Raw genomic sequence first — 16,079 nt, forward strand, 5'->3', positions numbered from 1 at the left:
TCTCTACTCTCCTCTCCTCTATCCCTCTAATGCCCCCTAACCCCACTCCCCCCAACCTTCCTCGCACTCTCCACGAACCCCCCCGCACCCCCCTCCTCCCCTATAACCCTCTCCACAGCCACAGCCCCCTCCTCTCCCACATCCAATTCTTTTCTCCACCGCCGTCGTCCAACCAACGCAATATTCCTCGTACTCGGAATCCTCAACGCCTCCCTCTCGACCTCCCACCCCGCCCTCGTAGCTACATCCTCGACCCAGTCGACATAGGCATGGTATCTTCCTCCCTCACCGACTTTGAGGGTAGCGTGTTTGGCGCCGGAGAGGGCGTGTGGGCAACAGGGAATAACCACCCACGCACACGACGAGGTAGCCCCGAGGAGTGGAATCCACGGCGTGAGCTCATCGGCATGGTTCCCGATGATGAACGTATCCCCCTCCCACCGCCCATCCTCGACCTCGAATCCTTCTCCCTCGACTTCGGAGGCACCGGGGATGAGGTGTGGGATGAGGATCGCTTCGCGTAAGTTCGCCTGCGCAGTCTCTCCCAGGACAGCCCAAGTCTTCCTCCGCCGTGCGTCAAATCCATATCCCCTCCATCCCTCCTCCAACAAAATGTGCGTCAAAACCCCATTCCCACACCCAACATCAACGAACCTAACCCTCTCCTTCGCACTCGCCAAATCACCCCTCCCATAAATCTCCGTCCACAACCCACCCAAAAAGGCCGCGATACCTAAATCCTCAAACACGTGTTTCTTGGGATCCGTCCGCTCGACCCAATTCTCGAAAAGATGTTTTGCGTGTCGGGATTTGAGGGTGAGGTAGGTATCTTGGAAGAGGGAGCGGGGGACGAGAAGGTCGTGATGCACCCGTTTTTGGTAGCCGTTTTGGCGGCCGAGGGAATGTTTGTGGATTGTTCGTAGTAGGGCATCAGCGGTTCTCGTCAGTCGTGTGGGAAGGGGGTTGGTGGGGGTGTCGGGGAGGAGGAGGAGGGAGAGTGAGATCGTGCGTGAAGAGGGGGTGTAGAGGAATCCGAGACCGGCGACGGGGGGGTGGTAGAATGGGACATCTTCTGCGCGATTGACGTGTGGGAGGTAGATTACGAGCGATGCTGGATCTTGGTCATCGTCGGCGGCGGCGGCGGCGGAGGGGATGGAGCGGTAGAAGAGACATGTTTGGGCGAGAGGTTTGTCGATATTTGGGTTTCGCGGTAAGAGAAGCCGCTCGACACGTCGTACCAATTGGTAATCCTCGACTTCGTAGGTCTTTGATTGGGATGGGATTGGGGTGTCGGCATTGTCGTCGTCGTCGTCGTCGCTGGTGGATGAGTCGTAGAGGATGTCGGCTCGTAAGATCGAAGTTGAGTTCCTTTCTCAATGGCTGCACGTTAGTTACACTTGCGGATATAGGATGAGAAGGGGGACCAACCTGGGTGGTAAACGAGTTCACCGAGAATCAACTCGAAGATCTCTACGGGGTAATTCGCTTCGTGCTTGATGATCGGGAGCCATCCTTCCTCTATCTTAACAGGCGTGAATGGAGCACCCTGCCCATCGAGGGGCTCCGGCTTCCATTGAAAGGCAGAAGGCATTTGTTATGGAGGGGGATCACGGGAGTGACCGAGAAAGGAAATTGTGGGATGTAACGTCGACGTGCATTTTCGGAGATTTCGAGACCAAGTGCCTGAATTCCGTACACAAAATCCAAAAGCTTTATTTTTCGGACCTTCGAACATCAGGAGATACGTCGAGGTTCGTTAACAACTGCTTCAGCATATTACCGCTATCATTATGTCAACCCCCGCGGCCGAGCCAACCCCCTTCTCCTCCCGCAGATCCTACACCCTCACCGCCCTCTCCTCCCACCTCCCCAACGCCTTCCCAAAAGGCCACGGCCACGGCCACCCGACGCCCCGATCTTTCCTTTACTCGATGTAATCCATGAACACGAGGATTTAGCAACCACAAGCTCCTGCTCAGGACGTGTCGTGGTCTATGTTGAGGGCGAGGGCAGCGGAGGGAATGGTGGTGGATTCTGATTATTGTGTTCGCATCAGTCGGTCGCTATCCCGGAATCCAACTCGGCTCTCGAAAATTTTCTATTAAGCGACAAACAGGAATCCATCGAGGTTGCAAAGGATGAGACATGTGAAGGAGGGAGGGTGGCGGCACATCCCATGATCCTCCACCTCACCGCATTCTTCCTCCCCGCCGCACCCACAATCCCCGACCTCGCTCTCGCATCCGGCGCGCCGGTTCCGCAAGAGGTGTATCACGATCTCGCACCCCTCCACCCCCAAGTCGCGGTTTGGTGTGGTGGACTCCGATTGGACGCCCCAATCGGCTCGGTCACCGACGCGGAGGCAGAGGGAGAGGAAGGGAAGAAGAAGATGACGTTGAAGTTGAGGTTGAGGGTGAGTATACCGTATATTAGACCCCTCCTCTCGACCTCGGAACGGTACTTCATTTCTATCGCGCAGCGTATGCGTCATTTCACCGCTGCCGTACGCGAATTCGTCCATCCCCCCAGAAAACAAGCTTAAGGGAAGAAGGGAGGAGGGGAGTGGCCATGGGAGGATAAGGATGTCCGCATAGCTCGGTTGAGGGAGGAGTGGGTGGGTTCGGCCCAAGAAACCTACTGAGGAGGGAAAAGTCGGGGGTGAGGGTGAGTGATTGGGATGCCCACGAGAATCGAGATCCCACAAGCGAAAAAAGGCATTTCTATCCGGAAGGAACAAGGGCATTGAGTGACTCAACATGCATGGGACGCGTACGGCCCACTGTACGAGGAAGATCACGGATCCCGATGCACACGGCCGGGCAGCGGGCTCGACGACACGACACGAATACTCCCTGGGAACTCGCGGATCCCTTGACTGTGAGCTTCTTTGACAAGCGCTGCAGGACAGCGTCGCAAAGTACGACGTACTGGGAGTGAAGGAAGCGGATCACGGAGGTGAGAGGAACAGTATCGGGATTGTGGATGAAGACATGCATATGGCCAGGGAGTGTGCGTGGGTTTGCCGTGGGTACTGGCAAGGGCTGCAGCTGCGATATTTCTCTTCTCTTACAGTTACGCAAACAAGATGATAATATTGTCCATCGAAAATCCCATCTATACCCAGCTCAACCCTTGAACGCGACAGGTATATTCGCTCCTCAGAAAAAATGCAGGAATCAAATCATCCCAACTCGAAACCTCCCAAAAATAGTCCTCACACATCCGGCTCCATCCACTTACTTCTTGATGTCCTCAAGAGCCTGGATAACGGCAGGTTTCTTCGCCTCCTCTTGCCTGCTCATGAAAATACGAGCAAGCTGGATCGAACCGACAGTAGCCAAAAGACAATTCACAGACGCCAACCTAAATGACCATCATTAGCCTTATCCCACCTTCCTATTTCCGATCTCCAAGAGCACGTCTCAGATCAAGATCACAGGAAACACTCACATCATATTCTTCGGCTTGATAATCATACTCCATCTCGTCCAAATCGTACCCGTCGCGACCAACGCCGCATTCTGACTCAATGACAACTGCTCAGCCGGACGTGCAAAATCACTCGCACCGGCGATAACCAATCCCCACTTCATCACCGGAGCCCAGAAATGGACAGTTCTAGGGCCAGTGGGGCCATTCCAGAAGGAGGAGAAAGCGGAGCGGGAGGCACCTGATGCTGCGGCCATTATGTTGGATAGGAGGGATGGATCTGAACGCAGAATGTTTGGAGGTCTCCGTCCAGGTCGCGGCGCCAGGCACAGAGGGGCGCACAAATCCCGACGGCAGTTGCTCTGTAATACTCCACCACGAAAACAATCCAGAGCATCAAGGTGTGTTGAACGCGTTGAAGCCTGCTCCTTTTCTGGTTCCGGTGATTGACAGTGTTTCGACAGATGTCCGCCAAGTACGCCTTCTCACAAGCTATCAAAGAAGTCCGCTTCCACTTCTGCCAAACCTCCGAAACCTCCAACGGGGTCCGGTACGTCTTCTTCCCTCCTCCTTATGGTACACCTCCGCTAACGTCACGGTGCCACTCAGAGAATTCCTCCAAAAATCCTACCCAGTCATGAAAAAGCACAACCCCACAACCCCAATCCTGATACGCGAGGCATTCGGTGTCCCGGCAAAGATGTACGTCAGATACGAGATGGGACGTGAGGAGAAGAAGAGTTTGGATGGGTTGGGGAAGGCGAATGTTGAGAAGGAGGTTTCGGCTGTGTTGAAGGCGTAAGTTCGCCGACACGGCGACTCGGGAGTGGAGTCGGAGGCAGTGAAGCTTGGGGAGTCAAATGCACTGTGGATGAACAAGACTTGAGAGCGAAAAGATGAAGGAGCGAGGATATGTATGAATAAGCCCACATCATAAACGGCGCGACGAGAATGAAGATCTTAAATTTATATCACGACAGCATACCATTGGTAGGGAGACAAATGGACATGATTTCACATACACAACCTCACCTGAATGTTTGGTCCATAGCCTACTTTGAGACTCTTACTTTGCTGTACTGGAGCGCAACCTCCGGTTCACAATTATTACATCGCGTCACATCACGAAACCGCTCAAGCGAAACGAACAACATACGAAAAATGAAATTACTTTATACCAAACACCACATACATCCCACGTCCGTGCTCCTACATACTTACACACACAAATCTCATGGTCACTTTTCCCAGCTCAAATCTCCCCCTTCTCCTTCAACAACTCATCCGCCGAATACCTAATCCCCATCTCCTGCTGCTTCCTCGCCATCAACGCACAAAGCGCAGCCCCAACCCCACTCCCATCCTTCGCCAACCCAAACGTCAGACGTCCCTCTTTCTCCTCGCCCAGAACCTCGCGGATCGCTTCTCTAACCATTTCCTCGAAGTTAGGGTAGAATTCGACAACGGACCCATCGACGCCGATGTCGACCTTGGAGGTGGGGGATGAGGAAAGGCGGCCGGAGGCGGAGATGATTGCGCAGAGTGCGATGGCGGAGAGTCGGGCTGCGCGGCGTCCAATTGCTCGGGAAACGAGTTGGACGGCTTGGAGGGTTTCGATGGCTTCAAGCCCAGCAGAGACACCGAGTTGTTCCTGTACCACCTTCTTAACCGTCGCGAGATCGGGGCTCTCGTCTTCCGAAATAGCGGAGAGAACGGATGTATCGAGCGAGAACGGCAGATTGAGTTGTTTGGAGGCTTCGCCGTTGAAGAGGGACGCACCGCCCATACCAGGGTCCGAGGCGGTAGTGAGCGAAATAATCGCCTGTCTGAAGATCTCGCCAAGGAACATCCCCGAAATGCGTTTTTCGTACATTTGGTACCCGGGGTTAACAGACGCGTGGTCGAGCGCGTTATCGTAGGGTGTAGCAGGGAGAACACGCATAGCGTTATCGAAGGCTCCCCATTCAGTGTTGATGACCATCGTCGGGGTTTGGTGTTCTGCTTTTTCGAGTTTGTGGACGTTTTCCATGTTCTCTACGTAGGCACCATTCGTGCCCGTGCCGAAGATTGCGCCGATGAGGGATTCGGTTCCTTTGGGGGCGGCGTAGGCACGGGCCATGAGGGCGCCGACGGTGTCGTTGACGAGGGCTGCGACCTTGACGGGGAGAGATTTTGCGTCGATGGCGCGTTGGAGGAGGTCGACGACGTCCACGCCGACCGCATCGGGGATGTTGAATCCTTTCGTCCAGCGGAGGACTACGCCCTTGTTCACGGCGGTTTGGTTAACGGGGAACGAGAATGTGAACCCGAGTTGGAGCATATGCTCAGGCTCCGTACAATCGAATTTATCTTCATGGTGTTCGCGAATGAAGGACTCGATCCGCTCTGCGATGAAGGAGAAGAGATCGTGGGAGGAGCCAATCATCATGGCTTTTGGGATCGCGGATTTGGATTGGACGAGGTGGAAGGTTCCGTCGCCTTGGAGGTGGATGGAGCAGACGCGGAGGTTGGTACCACCGATGTCAAGGGCGAGGAAAGTGCCTTTTTCGGTGCCGGTTGGGACGTCGGAGACGAAGGTTGGGATCATGGTCATGGCTTCGTCGTTGTTCTTCAAACCGAGATCTACGGCCACGACATGTCAACACCTGCACCTTTGTATCCGGGAGTAGGATAGAGGAAGAAGACGAACCCATGAGTCGTCTAAACTCGACGACGGCAGTCTTCAACTGCTCACTCGTAAACTCAAACTCATCCGCGACGCGCTGAGCTTCTTCGAGCAAAGTCATCTTGTTTCCTCCTGTGAGATAAATGTGTGATAAATGAATCTGACAAGCTGGATCAGAACGAGGGGAAGATGAATCTTTTTACTTGGGGGTTCCGCTGGCGGTTTAGCGTCGAAGATTCGTGCTGCAGCCGCGTGAGTGAGCTGGACATGAGAGCAATGACGTACATCTCACAACCAACCCGGACATCTGCTCGACACTTCGACCGTCATAAAGTTTACGTTCGTTACACTCAAGGACACCAGAAATACCCTTTCTTCACCTTTTCTCTTCTTCTTCCGGAGATCAACTCGCGGGACAGCAGCTGCGTCGGATCAACGTTAACCCACTGCCGGCCCTTCAGCCTCGCGCCAAAACCCGAAATCGCTCCGGAGGCAGAAAAGCTAACTCACTCGAAAAAAGCCCCGTTTGGTCCTCTTGACCAATCGTAAGTAATCCTCGAACGAAATGGGGGCATAGAACGGGAGGGAATGGGTCTAGAGGGTATAGGCAGTCAGGGTCTCTGATGGGGAGAGGGTGGGGGGACAGAGCGGAATGACGATCGCGGAGTGCAGTGGGGGATCCCCTCAGTGGCACTGCTCCACATTTGTCATGTGGAGGCTCATCTCCATTCCAATTCATTGCAAGCGACGCACTGGAAACGATCAGAACGAACCTGCACCGGGAATGAGAGGATGATGAAATGACCGCTTCAAGCTCCTGTATGCCTCATTCCGGCGCTCGGCAACGGAGCCGAAGGCGGGAAGCCACGCCGGCTGTAAATGGGGCTTAGGGAGATGAAGTCTGCATCCTTGTGCTTGCATGGCCGAAGTCCTTCCTGCTCCGCGGAGTCGGAGGGATTTGGTTGGTTAGGATGGACATTTTTGCAGGGTTTGCAGTGGACGATGCAGGGTCGACAGGATATTCTCGGGAATTAAACGTAGACGTGAGAGTAAGCGGTAAGGGAAGGCTGCGTGAACGGATAGGTTGATATCTTCTATTGTGCTTTGTACTCTACTACGCTCACATCGGGCTCTGGGGTCCTGGAGTGGCCACTACAGTACCAGCTGGCATGTGATACTGTACAGAAAGCCAAAACAAATAGAGTTTGTATAACTTCATATCAAGTAACTACCTGGTAGGTGTTGCGAATGCCAAGATGCTTATCCGCCCTTCTCGTCCCCAACACGTTGTCTCACGCGTTCATATCATTCATGCCCACCGTCTACATCTGCATTCTTCTCCTGCTCGCTGGACCCCATTCTCCATCCCCATCCGCCTTCCTCTTCCCAGCAGATCCCGCACTCCCCATATTGAACGCCTCCTCCTCCGTCATCCCAATCACCATCTCCTCCTCATCCTCATCCCCATCAGCAACAACCTCCGAGCGGACATCACCAGGATGAACCCCCCGCTCAACACACCTCTGCCACCTCTCCCCCGCTTCAGTGATATACTGCGACAATTTGTTCCACGTCTGGGTATTTGATCTCAAATCAAGCGCCTTCTCACGGATCCATTGGCGCATGGAATTGACTTCGCGGGAGAGTGCGTTGATCGTCTCTACGCTCACCGAACCTACTCCATGACCCTTCCCGGGAGCAGAGGCGCGGGGTGTCTTGATTTCTTTCATCTTGTCGATAAGAATCCCAGTCGCATAAAGTTCGATCGGCGAAAACCTCCTCGCGTGCGTAACCTCCGCCTTCTCCTTTTTACTCCCTTTCCCCGACCCCACAACCTGATTCGACCAGAACGTATATTGGTGTGTGAAGACATCGGGACTGTTCTCGATCATCTTGTCGAAGATACCAAATACGGCGCGAGCGCGGGCCCGGAATTCGAGGGTTGGCTCCGGTGTGTCTTTGATGAATGACATAAGGCGGGAGGGGGTGTTTGTCCAGGGGGCGGGACGAAGGTCGGTTGGTTTTGTGCAGTGGAGGACGAAGAGGATGATTGCGAAAGCTTGGAAATCTCTTGCGCTCTTGTCTTCACAGACTATCACATCGACAGTTAGCATTCATCTACAATTACAACGTACTCCCGCAGCCCGCGCGACGAACGCGCACGGCGGGGGAACAGGGTGGAGAACTCACGGTCGTTGACACGAGTATACTCCGCCTGCAACTCCTTAATGAAGCTCTTCCACTTCCCACTTACAGCCTGCAACTTCTCCGCGCTCGTCAACGGAATTCCCATCTGTACCCTCTGAAACAGATCCTCCTCCTGCTCAGCCTTCAAATCCTTATACTCAATACACAACAAACTCTGCTCCTTGAATTTTTGTCTCGCATTCTCTGGTAAGAGCTTGGCACCGCGTTCTCTGACGTTTTCAAGAGTGTAGAAGTATTTCGTCTCGTTGCGGCCGAGGTAGGGGATTTGACCGAGCATGAAGGCTTTGATGGAGGAGAGACGTTGTTTTCCGTCGACGACGGTGCGGGTGATGCGGGGCTTTGAGTTGTTTTGGTTGAGAATTCTCGAGAGGGAGAAGATGATCGGTGGGACGTAGAACTCATGCAACATAGAATGAATCAACCCGGACATACGCAGTTTCGTCCATACGACATCTGTACAACTGTCAGCATTCATCCCCACACTCGCGGCTGACAGACGTACCTCGCTGATATGGCGGATCAAGAATCAAATAAGGTCCTTGCATCATTTCGAATAGATCAATGGTCCTATATCTGATCGCACTTGGATGAGGCAGCGCACCCTTGAATAGGTCGAAGTCCTCATCCCCTTCAGATGGTGAATGGGAATATTCACCATCCTCGTAATCCTCTGTAGGTTCAGGTTTGATAATGGGTTGGCGGGGCATATCTGGTGTTTCGCGTCAGACTGCGTGGGTAGCGTGACTTGACGGTTACGCGGAGAGCTCGCGTTTGGGTTGCAAGACCGCGATTTATTGCAGGAGAAACTCAGGCAAGTTCTCCCTCGATCTCAGAGAAAGCCTCGGGTTTTTAAGGCCTTCAAATGGGACTCCTTGCAGAGCCCGGTGCGCGATGGCCTGACTGAAAAGCTGCTGAAAGCGCTGCTGAACACGGACCCTTTTCAATGAATCAACCAGGAACTCAGCACTTGAGCTGCCTGGGTTTTATAAAGTTGGTTGATTGAACGACACATGCTGAGGCCTCCCCTGCGTCGATACTCCACTCCACCTAAGAGTTATTGAAGCCACCAAGAACATAAACGCACCGATGACTCTCCAAAGAATGTTGGAAGACATTTTACAGCAGCTGCAGTGATGAAGCAGGAAGTGCTTCACTTTTGTGATTCTGTATTCTAAAGTTGCTAGCAGCTCATGATGTGCTGCTGCAAATTAAATGATTTCACTGCTTCCAAGTCAGAGAGTCAAGAGGTTCCCGAGCTTGAACGGTATACAATTGATAGACAAAAACTCGGACATATATTCTCATATCCCAAGTCCACACATGCACGACCATCATCGTCAAAAGCTATAGGTATACCGCACCCCCTCACAACTCCAACTCCCCTCTTTCCTCGCTCTTCCCATTCCTGGACAAGTAAACGCCGGCGCCAGGACACACACACGCACACGCACACCCGGTATCCCGAGGAACAACCAACCAAAAGCAAACGCCCAAAAGCGCCAAAGTAAAGTATAAGTATGGATATCATCTCGTCACGTCACGTCGCTTCCGTCCGAGACCGCTCTCACACACACAAACCCTCCAAATCTTGCTTCGATCTCTAGATTCTCATACGTTTTGAGGAGTCATCGGATCCGGAATAAGTCTCCTCAGAAACGTCCGAAGCCACCCGTTTTCTGGATGACCTAGGCAAGGACCACGGACTCAATGGTACCTTCTGCTGTACCATCTGCAACATCTCAGAATCACTCCGACTCGAAGGGGAAGACGAGGTAGAAGTCAACGTGGGGGTAAGGAGTCCATTTCCCTTATCCACCGCGCCTCCCTCATTCTTCTTCTCTTCTCCCACATCCTCATGCTGCTGTTGCTCATCGTGATTCTCCATCTGGATATACGACCAAACATCATCCTGTGAACTCGGTGGGGTAGGAAGGCCATAAGTCGCCGACGCGATTGAGGCGACTTGACGCATACTTTTCTGACTCTCGTAGGCTTCGACTTTGGCTTCCATGATCCGGACAGCTTCCAACTCAGCCGGTGAGAGTGGCTTGACATCAACCCCATCGTGCTTAATTCTAGCCGCCCAGGACGAGCGCCCAACGACGCCGCTGGTCCGTTCGGCGAGGACGGAGGCCCAGACGCTGAATGTCTCGACGCTGACGAAGAGTGTCCACGAAACGCGCTTGAGGAACTCCATCTCATTCGCATTGATCTCACTCGTCGAGAGGCCGGAGATACGGGACCATGCGCGGTTAGAGTAATTCCGATCCTGCAAGAACTTACTCGCCAAAATCAACGCACTCAGGAAACTCCTCCTCCCACACGGTGGAAGTCCATCCCCTTTCTTCCCGACGACATTCACCTCGCATCTATCCCTCAATAAAATCAGGTACCATAACGCCAACTGCAACGTCGAATAACTCGTCCTTGACCTCCTCAGCGTTTCCTGGATAAATGTTCTCAGGGGTAACACCAATCCACACGGATGTTGTTTGTCCACACTTCTGGGGTCGATGGGGTGGATGTGAGGGGAGGCGGTGGTGGACCAGATGGTTTCGATGATGAGGGCGGCGGAGTCGACGAGATTGTCGACGAAGGAGGCGCGGCGGTCGGTGTCGCGTTGGAGGGGTGGAGGGTTTTGGGAATTGGAGGTGCGGGGGCGGACGGGAACAGTGGGGGCGTAGTAGGTGGTGGTGGTAGCGGAGGGAGGGTAGGTGGTAGTGGTGGTAGTTGTGTATGACATATAGCTTGCTGTTCTTCGTCGTACACGCCGTATAAAAAAGGTAAAAAGTCTCAACCTCTCTCAATCAGATAGAGGCAAAAAGTAAAATAGATCGATCTCCTCAAACACAGAACCGAATCGTAATTGTTGTATGAATTTCTCGACAAAGCACTCGCTTCAGCAGTTCCCTTTCTCGCAGAGTCCGGAATCCGAAACGTTATTTCGTTTGTCGATGGCTAGTTCAAAAATGGCGATGATTGTCTCCTTCTGTTGCTTAGAAGCGGACAACGACGACCTTGTTGACGACCATGGTGATAGAGTTGTAGCGGGCCATAGCGGCTGTATAGATAAAAGAAAAAGTACTGAGTGGGGAGGTTGAATGGAGAGACTTGCTACGACAGCTTCTTCAAGTAGCTGCGCAGATCAAGATGTGTGGCGAATGGAGTGGTGGGTTTGTTGGTCGAGTGAGGCAAAGGGGATGCGACGGCGTAAATAAAGAACCCTCGACGTCCGTTCAGGTGGCAAGGAAAGCGAACGAAGTGTTGATCCCTGTTTGAAAATGGAGAAGGGGAGGCGGAGGGCGCAACCTTAAGAGGGATATTTCTTGCGGGTTCGGTGTGCTGATCGGAGCAGTGACTGATTTGGAGTGGCGGGGAGGCGATAGCTGGGTGACTCCTAATTAACCGGCGCACGGGGATTAGAACTCTGATTTTGTGCGGTGTGATTGGCGGGTTGGACCAACCAGTCAAAATCCCGAAATCCTGCCGCGTTAAAGTTGATCAAGTTATCTATTCTATCCCATTCTTGCTACCCTGGTTTCTTTGCTCGTCACAGATCTGCTCCATCTCGATTGGCCACTGACTCATTGCCCAGACCCTGCAGGCGGGCGGGGCACTCACACACTCGAGCGCTGCTCCCCTCGCCCAGAAGACGTACTAGAACCCACCTGCAGCTGTGACTCCAACGGCACATACGAGTACCCATCAGCCGCGTTATTCTGGCTACAGATGACGATTGCGTGGACATGGGTGATGACGGATCTGGAGTATGCTTAGGCTGTAACGATAGCGATAGGTTCAGGCGGCCGCGCGGCACGAAAGGGTAGATGTTGGGGTACCGGTGACCTGTGCTTTCCCGGGGCCTAGGTTCGGGACAGGCCGAGGGTCTCAAGGGAGTCATACTCCCCGGCTATGATCATGACTTGTAACGAGAATGTCGCAATGCTCCGGGCGTACTGATCGAACTTACCCGGCTCGTCGTACGAGCGTATGCTTCTCTACCCGTTATACTGTATCATGTCTATGCTTTCCGCAATCTTCACACGCATTACAATGCTCCCCCCTTCCTGTGGACGTTCTCTCACTCCCACAATCCGATTTCTCCCGACCAATATCTCACATCTGTCAGAACTGTCTCAACTGACTCGCAGTTATCTTGTTGGTTCATGTACATTGCCTTAGGGAAATGTACTTCACCGAACGATCTGCCCCATCTCGGATATTGAGCCGCCGGGCCGGGTTTCACGAACCTAGGTCTGGGTATACAGTTGCCGGAGTTCGGTAGTTGTGCAAGACGACCAGAGTTGGAGTAAGAACGATTTACGTGTGAGAATGGGAGGATCTTGAGTCCGCGGCCGAGGAGTAGGTCCTTGGCAGCTCGGAAGGTCAAGACCGTGGGAACTTCCGGATCACAGCACAAACTCCAACACCTACCTCTAACCCTCACTACGTCCCAGCTGCAGTCTCTTCAGCTGACTCACCCAACACCCCACACGCAACAGCTGGAACAACGTTCCTCCGCTCACCCACCCAATCACGTGCAGCACGTGATATCCGTTTCATGCGCGGACAATCGGAGAGGCTCTTGGTTATCAACGGTGTCCGGCGCTAAACCCAAAGTGTGCAAAATCTTTTGTGGGGTAGAGAGTGAGGTCATTGACGTGAAGGGCGAACCCCGTCAGCGACTCGCCGTAAAGGAGGTAGCAGAAGGAGGGTAGAATGGGTTGTTCGTGTAGCATTTATGGCCGAGTAATGCGCACCTGATCTGTCACTTGATCGAGCTGCTGTGACGTTCCGGGGAAGGTCTCCACCGAGTCGCAGGCGGGCTCTTCCGCTCCCCCGCGTTCTCCACTCCACCATTCCGATTTCTCGAGATACCCAACCACACCTATAAGTACCAACCATCCTGCACCCTGACAACAACCTAAACACCATTACACACTACACAAAATCAAAAATGGAACCACCCGCAACTGCTCACCCCAACACCCAGGGCATCCAGGTCTTGGGTCGTTTGTCCGAAGCCCATCGCGAGGTTTTGACGCCTGCTGCGTTGTCGTTCTTGGCTTCGTTGCACCGTTCGTTCAATAAGACACGTCTTTCCCTCCTTGCTCGTCGTGTGGAGAGACAGAAGCGTCTTGACGCTGGAGAGTTGCCCAACTTCCTTCCCGAAACTCGTCATATCCGCGAAGACCCAACCTGGCAAGGTGCCCACCCCGCCCCCGGCCTTGTCGACCGCCGTGTCGAGATTACTGGTCCTGTTGATAGGAAGATGGTCATCAATGCGCTCAACTCCGATGTCGCGACATACATGGCAGATTTCGAGGATTCGACCGCGCCGACGTGGGAGAACGTCATTGGTGGACAGATTAACTTGAGGGATGCGATTAAGAAGGATATCCAGTTTTCCTCGAACGGGAAGGAGTACAAGTTGAGGACGGATAAACGCTTGCCTACTTTGCTCGTTCGTCCCCGTGGATGGCATTTGGAGGAGAAACACGTCCTCGTTGATGGGGAGCCCATGTCCGGATCCCTCTTTGATTTCGGTCTCTACTTCTTCCATAACGCCAAGGGCCTTGTCGCGTCCGGTACTGGACCCTACTTCTACCTTCCCAAGATGGAATCCCACCTCGAAGCCCGCCTCTGGAACGACGTCTTCAAACTCGCTCAAGATACTCTCGAAATCCCGCGCGGTACAATCCGCGGCACAGTCCTCATCGAAACCATCATGGCCGCCTTCGAGATGGAAGAAATCATCTACGAACTTCGCGAGCACTCTGCCGGTCTCAACTGTGGTCGCTGGGATTACATCTTCTCCGTCATTAAGCGTCTGAGGAACCACAAGGCATATGTCTTGCCCGACCGTGATGATGTCAAGATGACAGTGCCGTTCATGGATGCGTATGTGAGGTTGTTGATCAAGACGTGTCATAAGCGTGGAGTTCACGCAATGGGAGGTATGGCAGCCCAAATCCCCATCAAGAACGACGAGGAGAAGAACAAGGCAGCGATGGATAAAGTCTACCAGGACAAACTCCGCGAAGTCAAGGCCGGACACGACGGTACTTGGATCGCACACCCCGTTCTCGGCAAGATCGCGATGGAGGTGTTTAACCAACACATGCCCACCCCTAACCAACTCCACGTCCGCCGCGAGGACGTTCATGTCACGCAAGCTGATTTGTTGAATACGGCTGCTACGCCCGGTCAAGTCACCGAAGGCGGAATCCGCCACAATATCGGTGTCGCGCTCGGGTATATGGAGGCTTGGCTCCGCGGGACGGGATGTGTTCCCCTCCACCACCTCATGGAAGATGCCGCGACGGCCGAGTTGTCGCGTGTCTCTCTCTGGCAACTCGCGCGTCATAAGGTCAAGACCGCTGATGGTCAGACCGTCGATAAGGAGTTTAATTTGAGGTTGTTGAAGGAGGAGACGGAGAAGTTGAAGAAAGAGGCGGGAGGACAGGGAAGGAAGTGGGATGAGGCGTCGAAGTATTTGGCGGGGCAGGTTGGTGGGGAGGAGGGATTCGAGGAGTTCTTGACGACTATGATTTACGATGAGATTACCAGTGTTCAGGGGGAGGCTGCGAAGCTCTAAGTGAAACGGCTGAGATGTGAAAGGGAGATGGAGGAAGGGAATGTTGGAAATGTATTCTAAAGGCGTTCTTTTAGTGTTATGGATTGTACGATAGGGTGATGCCTATACCTACTGCACCGGGAATTTGATTTGTATTTCAATTTGTTACACATTTGCCTCGAGTTCTTTGTTTTGTAGGTTGGTATTTTGTATGAGGAGCGCGACCTTAACACGATCATTACCACGGACTGGAGCTGCTATTTCTTATTCGCACGGTCTTTGACTCTACGACAGACATATCGAGAGTCGTTTGCTCTTGCAATTGATCTTTCACAACCCTCCGTTACCTGCCGCAGTGACCGGCTCGTTGTCCCTCGGACTCAGCACGTTGTTTCGGCCCGCGCAAGCCTCCCCCAGGGCCCAGCTTCTTGAAGGCTTCACGACGCGATCTTCCCGTTACGCAGAGGTATCATCCTTTCAATTACAAACCGCACATATCACAGTCATCAACTGGAGCTCTTAGACACCGCCCTTTACAAACTATTCATTGCGTCAACGTCAACGTCAACCATGCCTCGCAACTGGGGCAATCAGCCTACCAACGCCCAGCAGCCAACTCCAATCGCCAACCCGGTTTACGTCTGCACCTCCTCTCCAACAGATTACTACGTAACTGCTGTTACGTATGGCGCTTTGCGTATTCCCGTCACCGCCGTTCCCGCGCGCGATGTCCCTCGTCTTCTTGATCTTGGATCATCATCCAGCGATGGGGATGCGTTGGCAAAGGAGTTGAAAGAGTTGAAGGAGGAGGTGGGCCGTCTTCAGATGAAGGTTTTGGATTTGGAAATGGATAAGTCGATGAAGAGTAGGAGGCAGATGCAGGGAGCTGGAAGCGGTGGGAGGAGCGAGAGCGTGAGTGGGGAATCGATGGCGACCACAGAGGAGGGTGTGTTGACGCCGAGGAGTGTGGGTGCTGGAGCGGTTGGTAATGGAGGGGAGGTAATGGGCATGCCCCCGGGGTATTCGTAACGTCCTGCCGACATGTTCAAGGAGAGAAGATAGCGAAGAGACTCGAGCGTAGTAATCTACTGGTGATAAGAATCTCCTAAGTTTGGTACGAAATGTGTGCGCCTGGGCCAGAATTTCCCACGGTGCCCCTCATATTACACACGCACCGGTCCGTACGCATGTCACATGTCG

General features: G+C 53.4%; 9 protein-coding genes across 9 annotated transcripts; 4 read left to right on the forward strand and 5 right to left on the reverse strand.

Moving 5' to 3' along the window:
* Positions 1-26: 26 nt before the first annotated feature.
* SAICODRAFT_51563 (DUF1613-domain-containing protein) lies at positions 27-1,591 on the reverse strand (the record flags this gene model as incomplete). The annotated part of the gene is made up of 2 exons (XM_019169076.1): positions 27-1,372; positions 1,429-1,591. The coding sequence occupies 2 exons, from the start codon at positions 1,589-1,591 to the stop codon at positions 27-29; spliced, it is 1,509 nt and encodes a 502-aa protein (XP_019027274.1).
* A 452-nt stretch (positions 1,592-2,043) lies between these two features.
* Positions 2,044-2,542, forward strand: SAICODRAFT_16192 (uncharacterized protein; the record flags this gene model as incomplete). Its single annotated transcript, XM_019165618.1, has 1 exon — positions 2,044-2,542. Exon 1 carries the CDS (start codon positions 2,177-2,179, stop codon positions 2,540-2,542), a length of 366 nt encoding a protein of 121 aa, XP_019027275.1. The 5' UTR covers positions 2,044-2,176.
* Positions 2,543-3,302: 760 nt separating this feature from the next.
* SAICODRAFT_46658 (UPF0041-domain-containing protein) lies at positions 3,303-3,659 on the reverse strand (the record flags this gene model as incomplete). The annotated part of the gene is made up of 2 exons (XM_019168865.1): positions 3,303-3,363; positions 3,451-3,659. Coding segments are annotated over 2 exons (270 nt in total), but the record flags the coding sequence as incomplete, so codon positions are not given.
* A 231-nt stretch (positions 3,660-3,890) lies between these two features.
* SAICODRAFT_16194 (NADH dehydrogenase, alpha subcomplex, subunit 2) lies at positions 3,891-4,231 on the forward strand (the record flags this gene model as incomplete). Its single annotated transcript, XM_019165621.1, has 2 exons — positions 3,891-3,979; positions 4,039-4,231. The coding sequence occupies 2 exons, from the start codon at positions 3,894-3,896 to the stop codon at positions 4,229-4,231; spliced, it is 279 nt and encodes a 92-aa protein (XP_019027277.1).
* Positions 4,232-4,681: 450 nt separating this feature from the next.
* Positions 4,682-6,449, reverse strand: SAICODRAFT_86767 (uncharacterized protein; the record flags this gene model as incomplete). Its single annotated transcript, XM_019171453.1, has 2 exons — positions 6,119-6,449; positions 4,682-6,051 (listed from the first exon to the last, which is right to left on the reverse strand). Exons 1-2 carry the CDS (start codon positions 6,213-6,215, stop codon positions 4,682-4,684), a joined length of 1,467 nt encoding a protein of 488 aa, XP_019027278.1. The 5' UTR covers positions 6,216-6,449.
* A 967-nt stretch (positions 6,450-7,416) lies between these two features.
* SAICODRAFT_4361 (uncharacterized protein) lies at positions 7,417-9,009 on the reverse strand (the record flags this gene model as incomplete). The annotated part of the gene is made up of 3 exons (XM_019168743.1): positions 7,417-8,186; positions 8,252-8,755; positions 8,805-9,009. The coding sequence occupies 3 exons, from the start codon at positions 9,007-9,009 to the stop codon at positions 7,417-7,419; spliced, it is 1,479 nt and encodes a 492-aa protein (XP_019027279.1).
* Positions 9,010-10,418: 1,409 nt separating this feature from the next.
* Positions 10,419-11,045, reverse strand: SAICODRAFT_51789 (uncharacterized protein; the record flags this gene model as incomplete). The annotated part of the gene is made up of 1 exon (XM_019169095.1): positions 10,419-11,045. A coding segment is annotated over one exon (627 nt), but the record flags the coding sequence as incomplete, so codon positions are not given.
* Positions 11,046-13,259: 2,214 nt separating this feature from the next.
* Positions 13,260-14,900, forward strand: SAICODRAFT_51431 (malate synthase, glyoxysomal; the record flags this gene model as incomplete). Its single annotated transcript, XM_019169061.1, has 1 exon — positions 13,260-14,900. One exon carries the CDS (start codon positions 13,260-13,262, stop codon positions 14,898-14,900), a length of 1,641 nt encoding a protein of 546 aa, XP_019027281.1.
* Positions 14,901-15,352: 452 nt separating this feature from the next.
* SAICODRAFT_16199 (uncharacterized protein) lies at positions 15,353-15,953 on the forward strand. The gene has a single exon (XM_019165623.1). It carries the CDS (start codon positions 15,450-15,452, stop codon positions 15,906-15,908), a length of 459 nt encoding a protein of 152 aa, XP_019027282.1. The 5' UTR covers positions 15,353-15,449; the 3' UTR covers positions 15,909-15,953.
* Positions 15,954-16,079: the final 126 nt, after the last annotated feature.

The sequence above is a fragment of the Saitoella complicata genome (genome assembly GCF_001661265.1).
Source record: "Saitoella complicata NRRL Y-17804 unplaced genomic scaffold SAICOscaffold_1, whole genome shotgun sequence".
NCBI lineage: Eukaryota > Fungi > Ascomycota > Saitoellomycetes > Saitoellales > Saitoellaceae > Saitoella > Saitoella complicata.

Bases quoted from the DNA above. Each gene is read 5' to 3' on its own strand.
- SAICODRAFT_16199 (XM_019165623.1), top strand. From the start codon at position 15,450: ATGCCTCGCAACTGGGGCAATCAGCCTACCAACGCCCAGCAGCCAACT.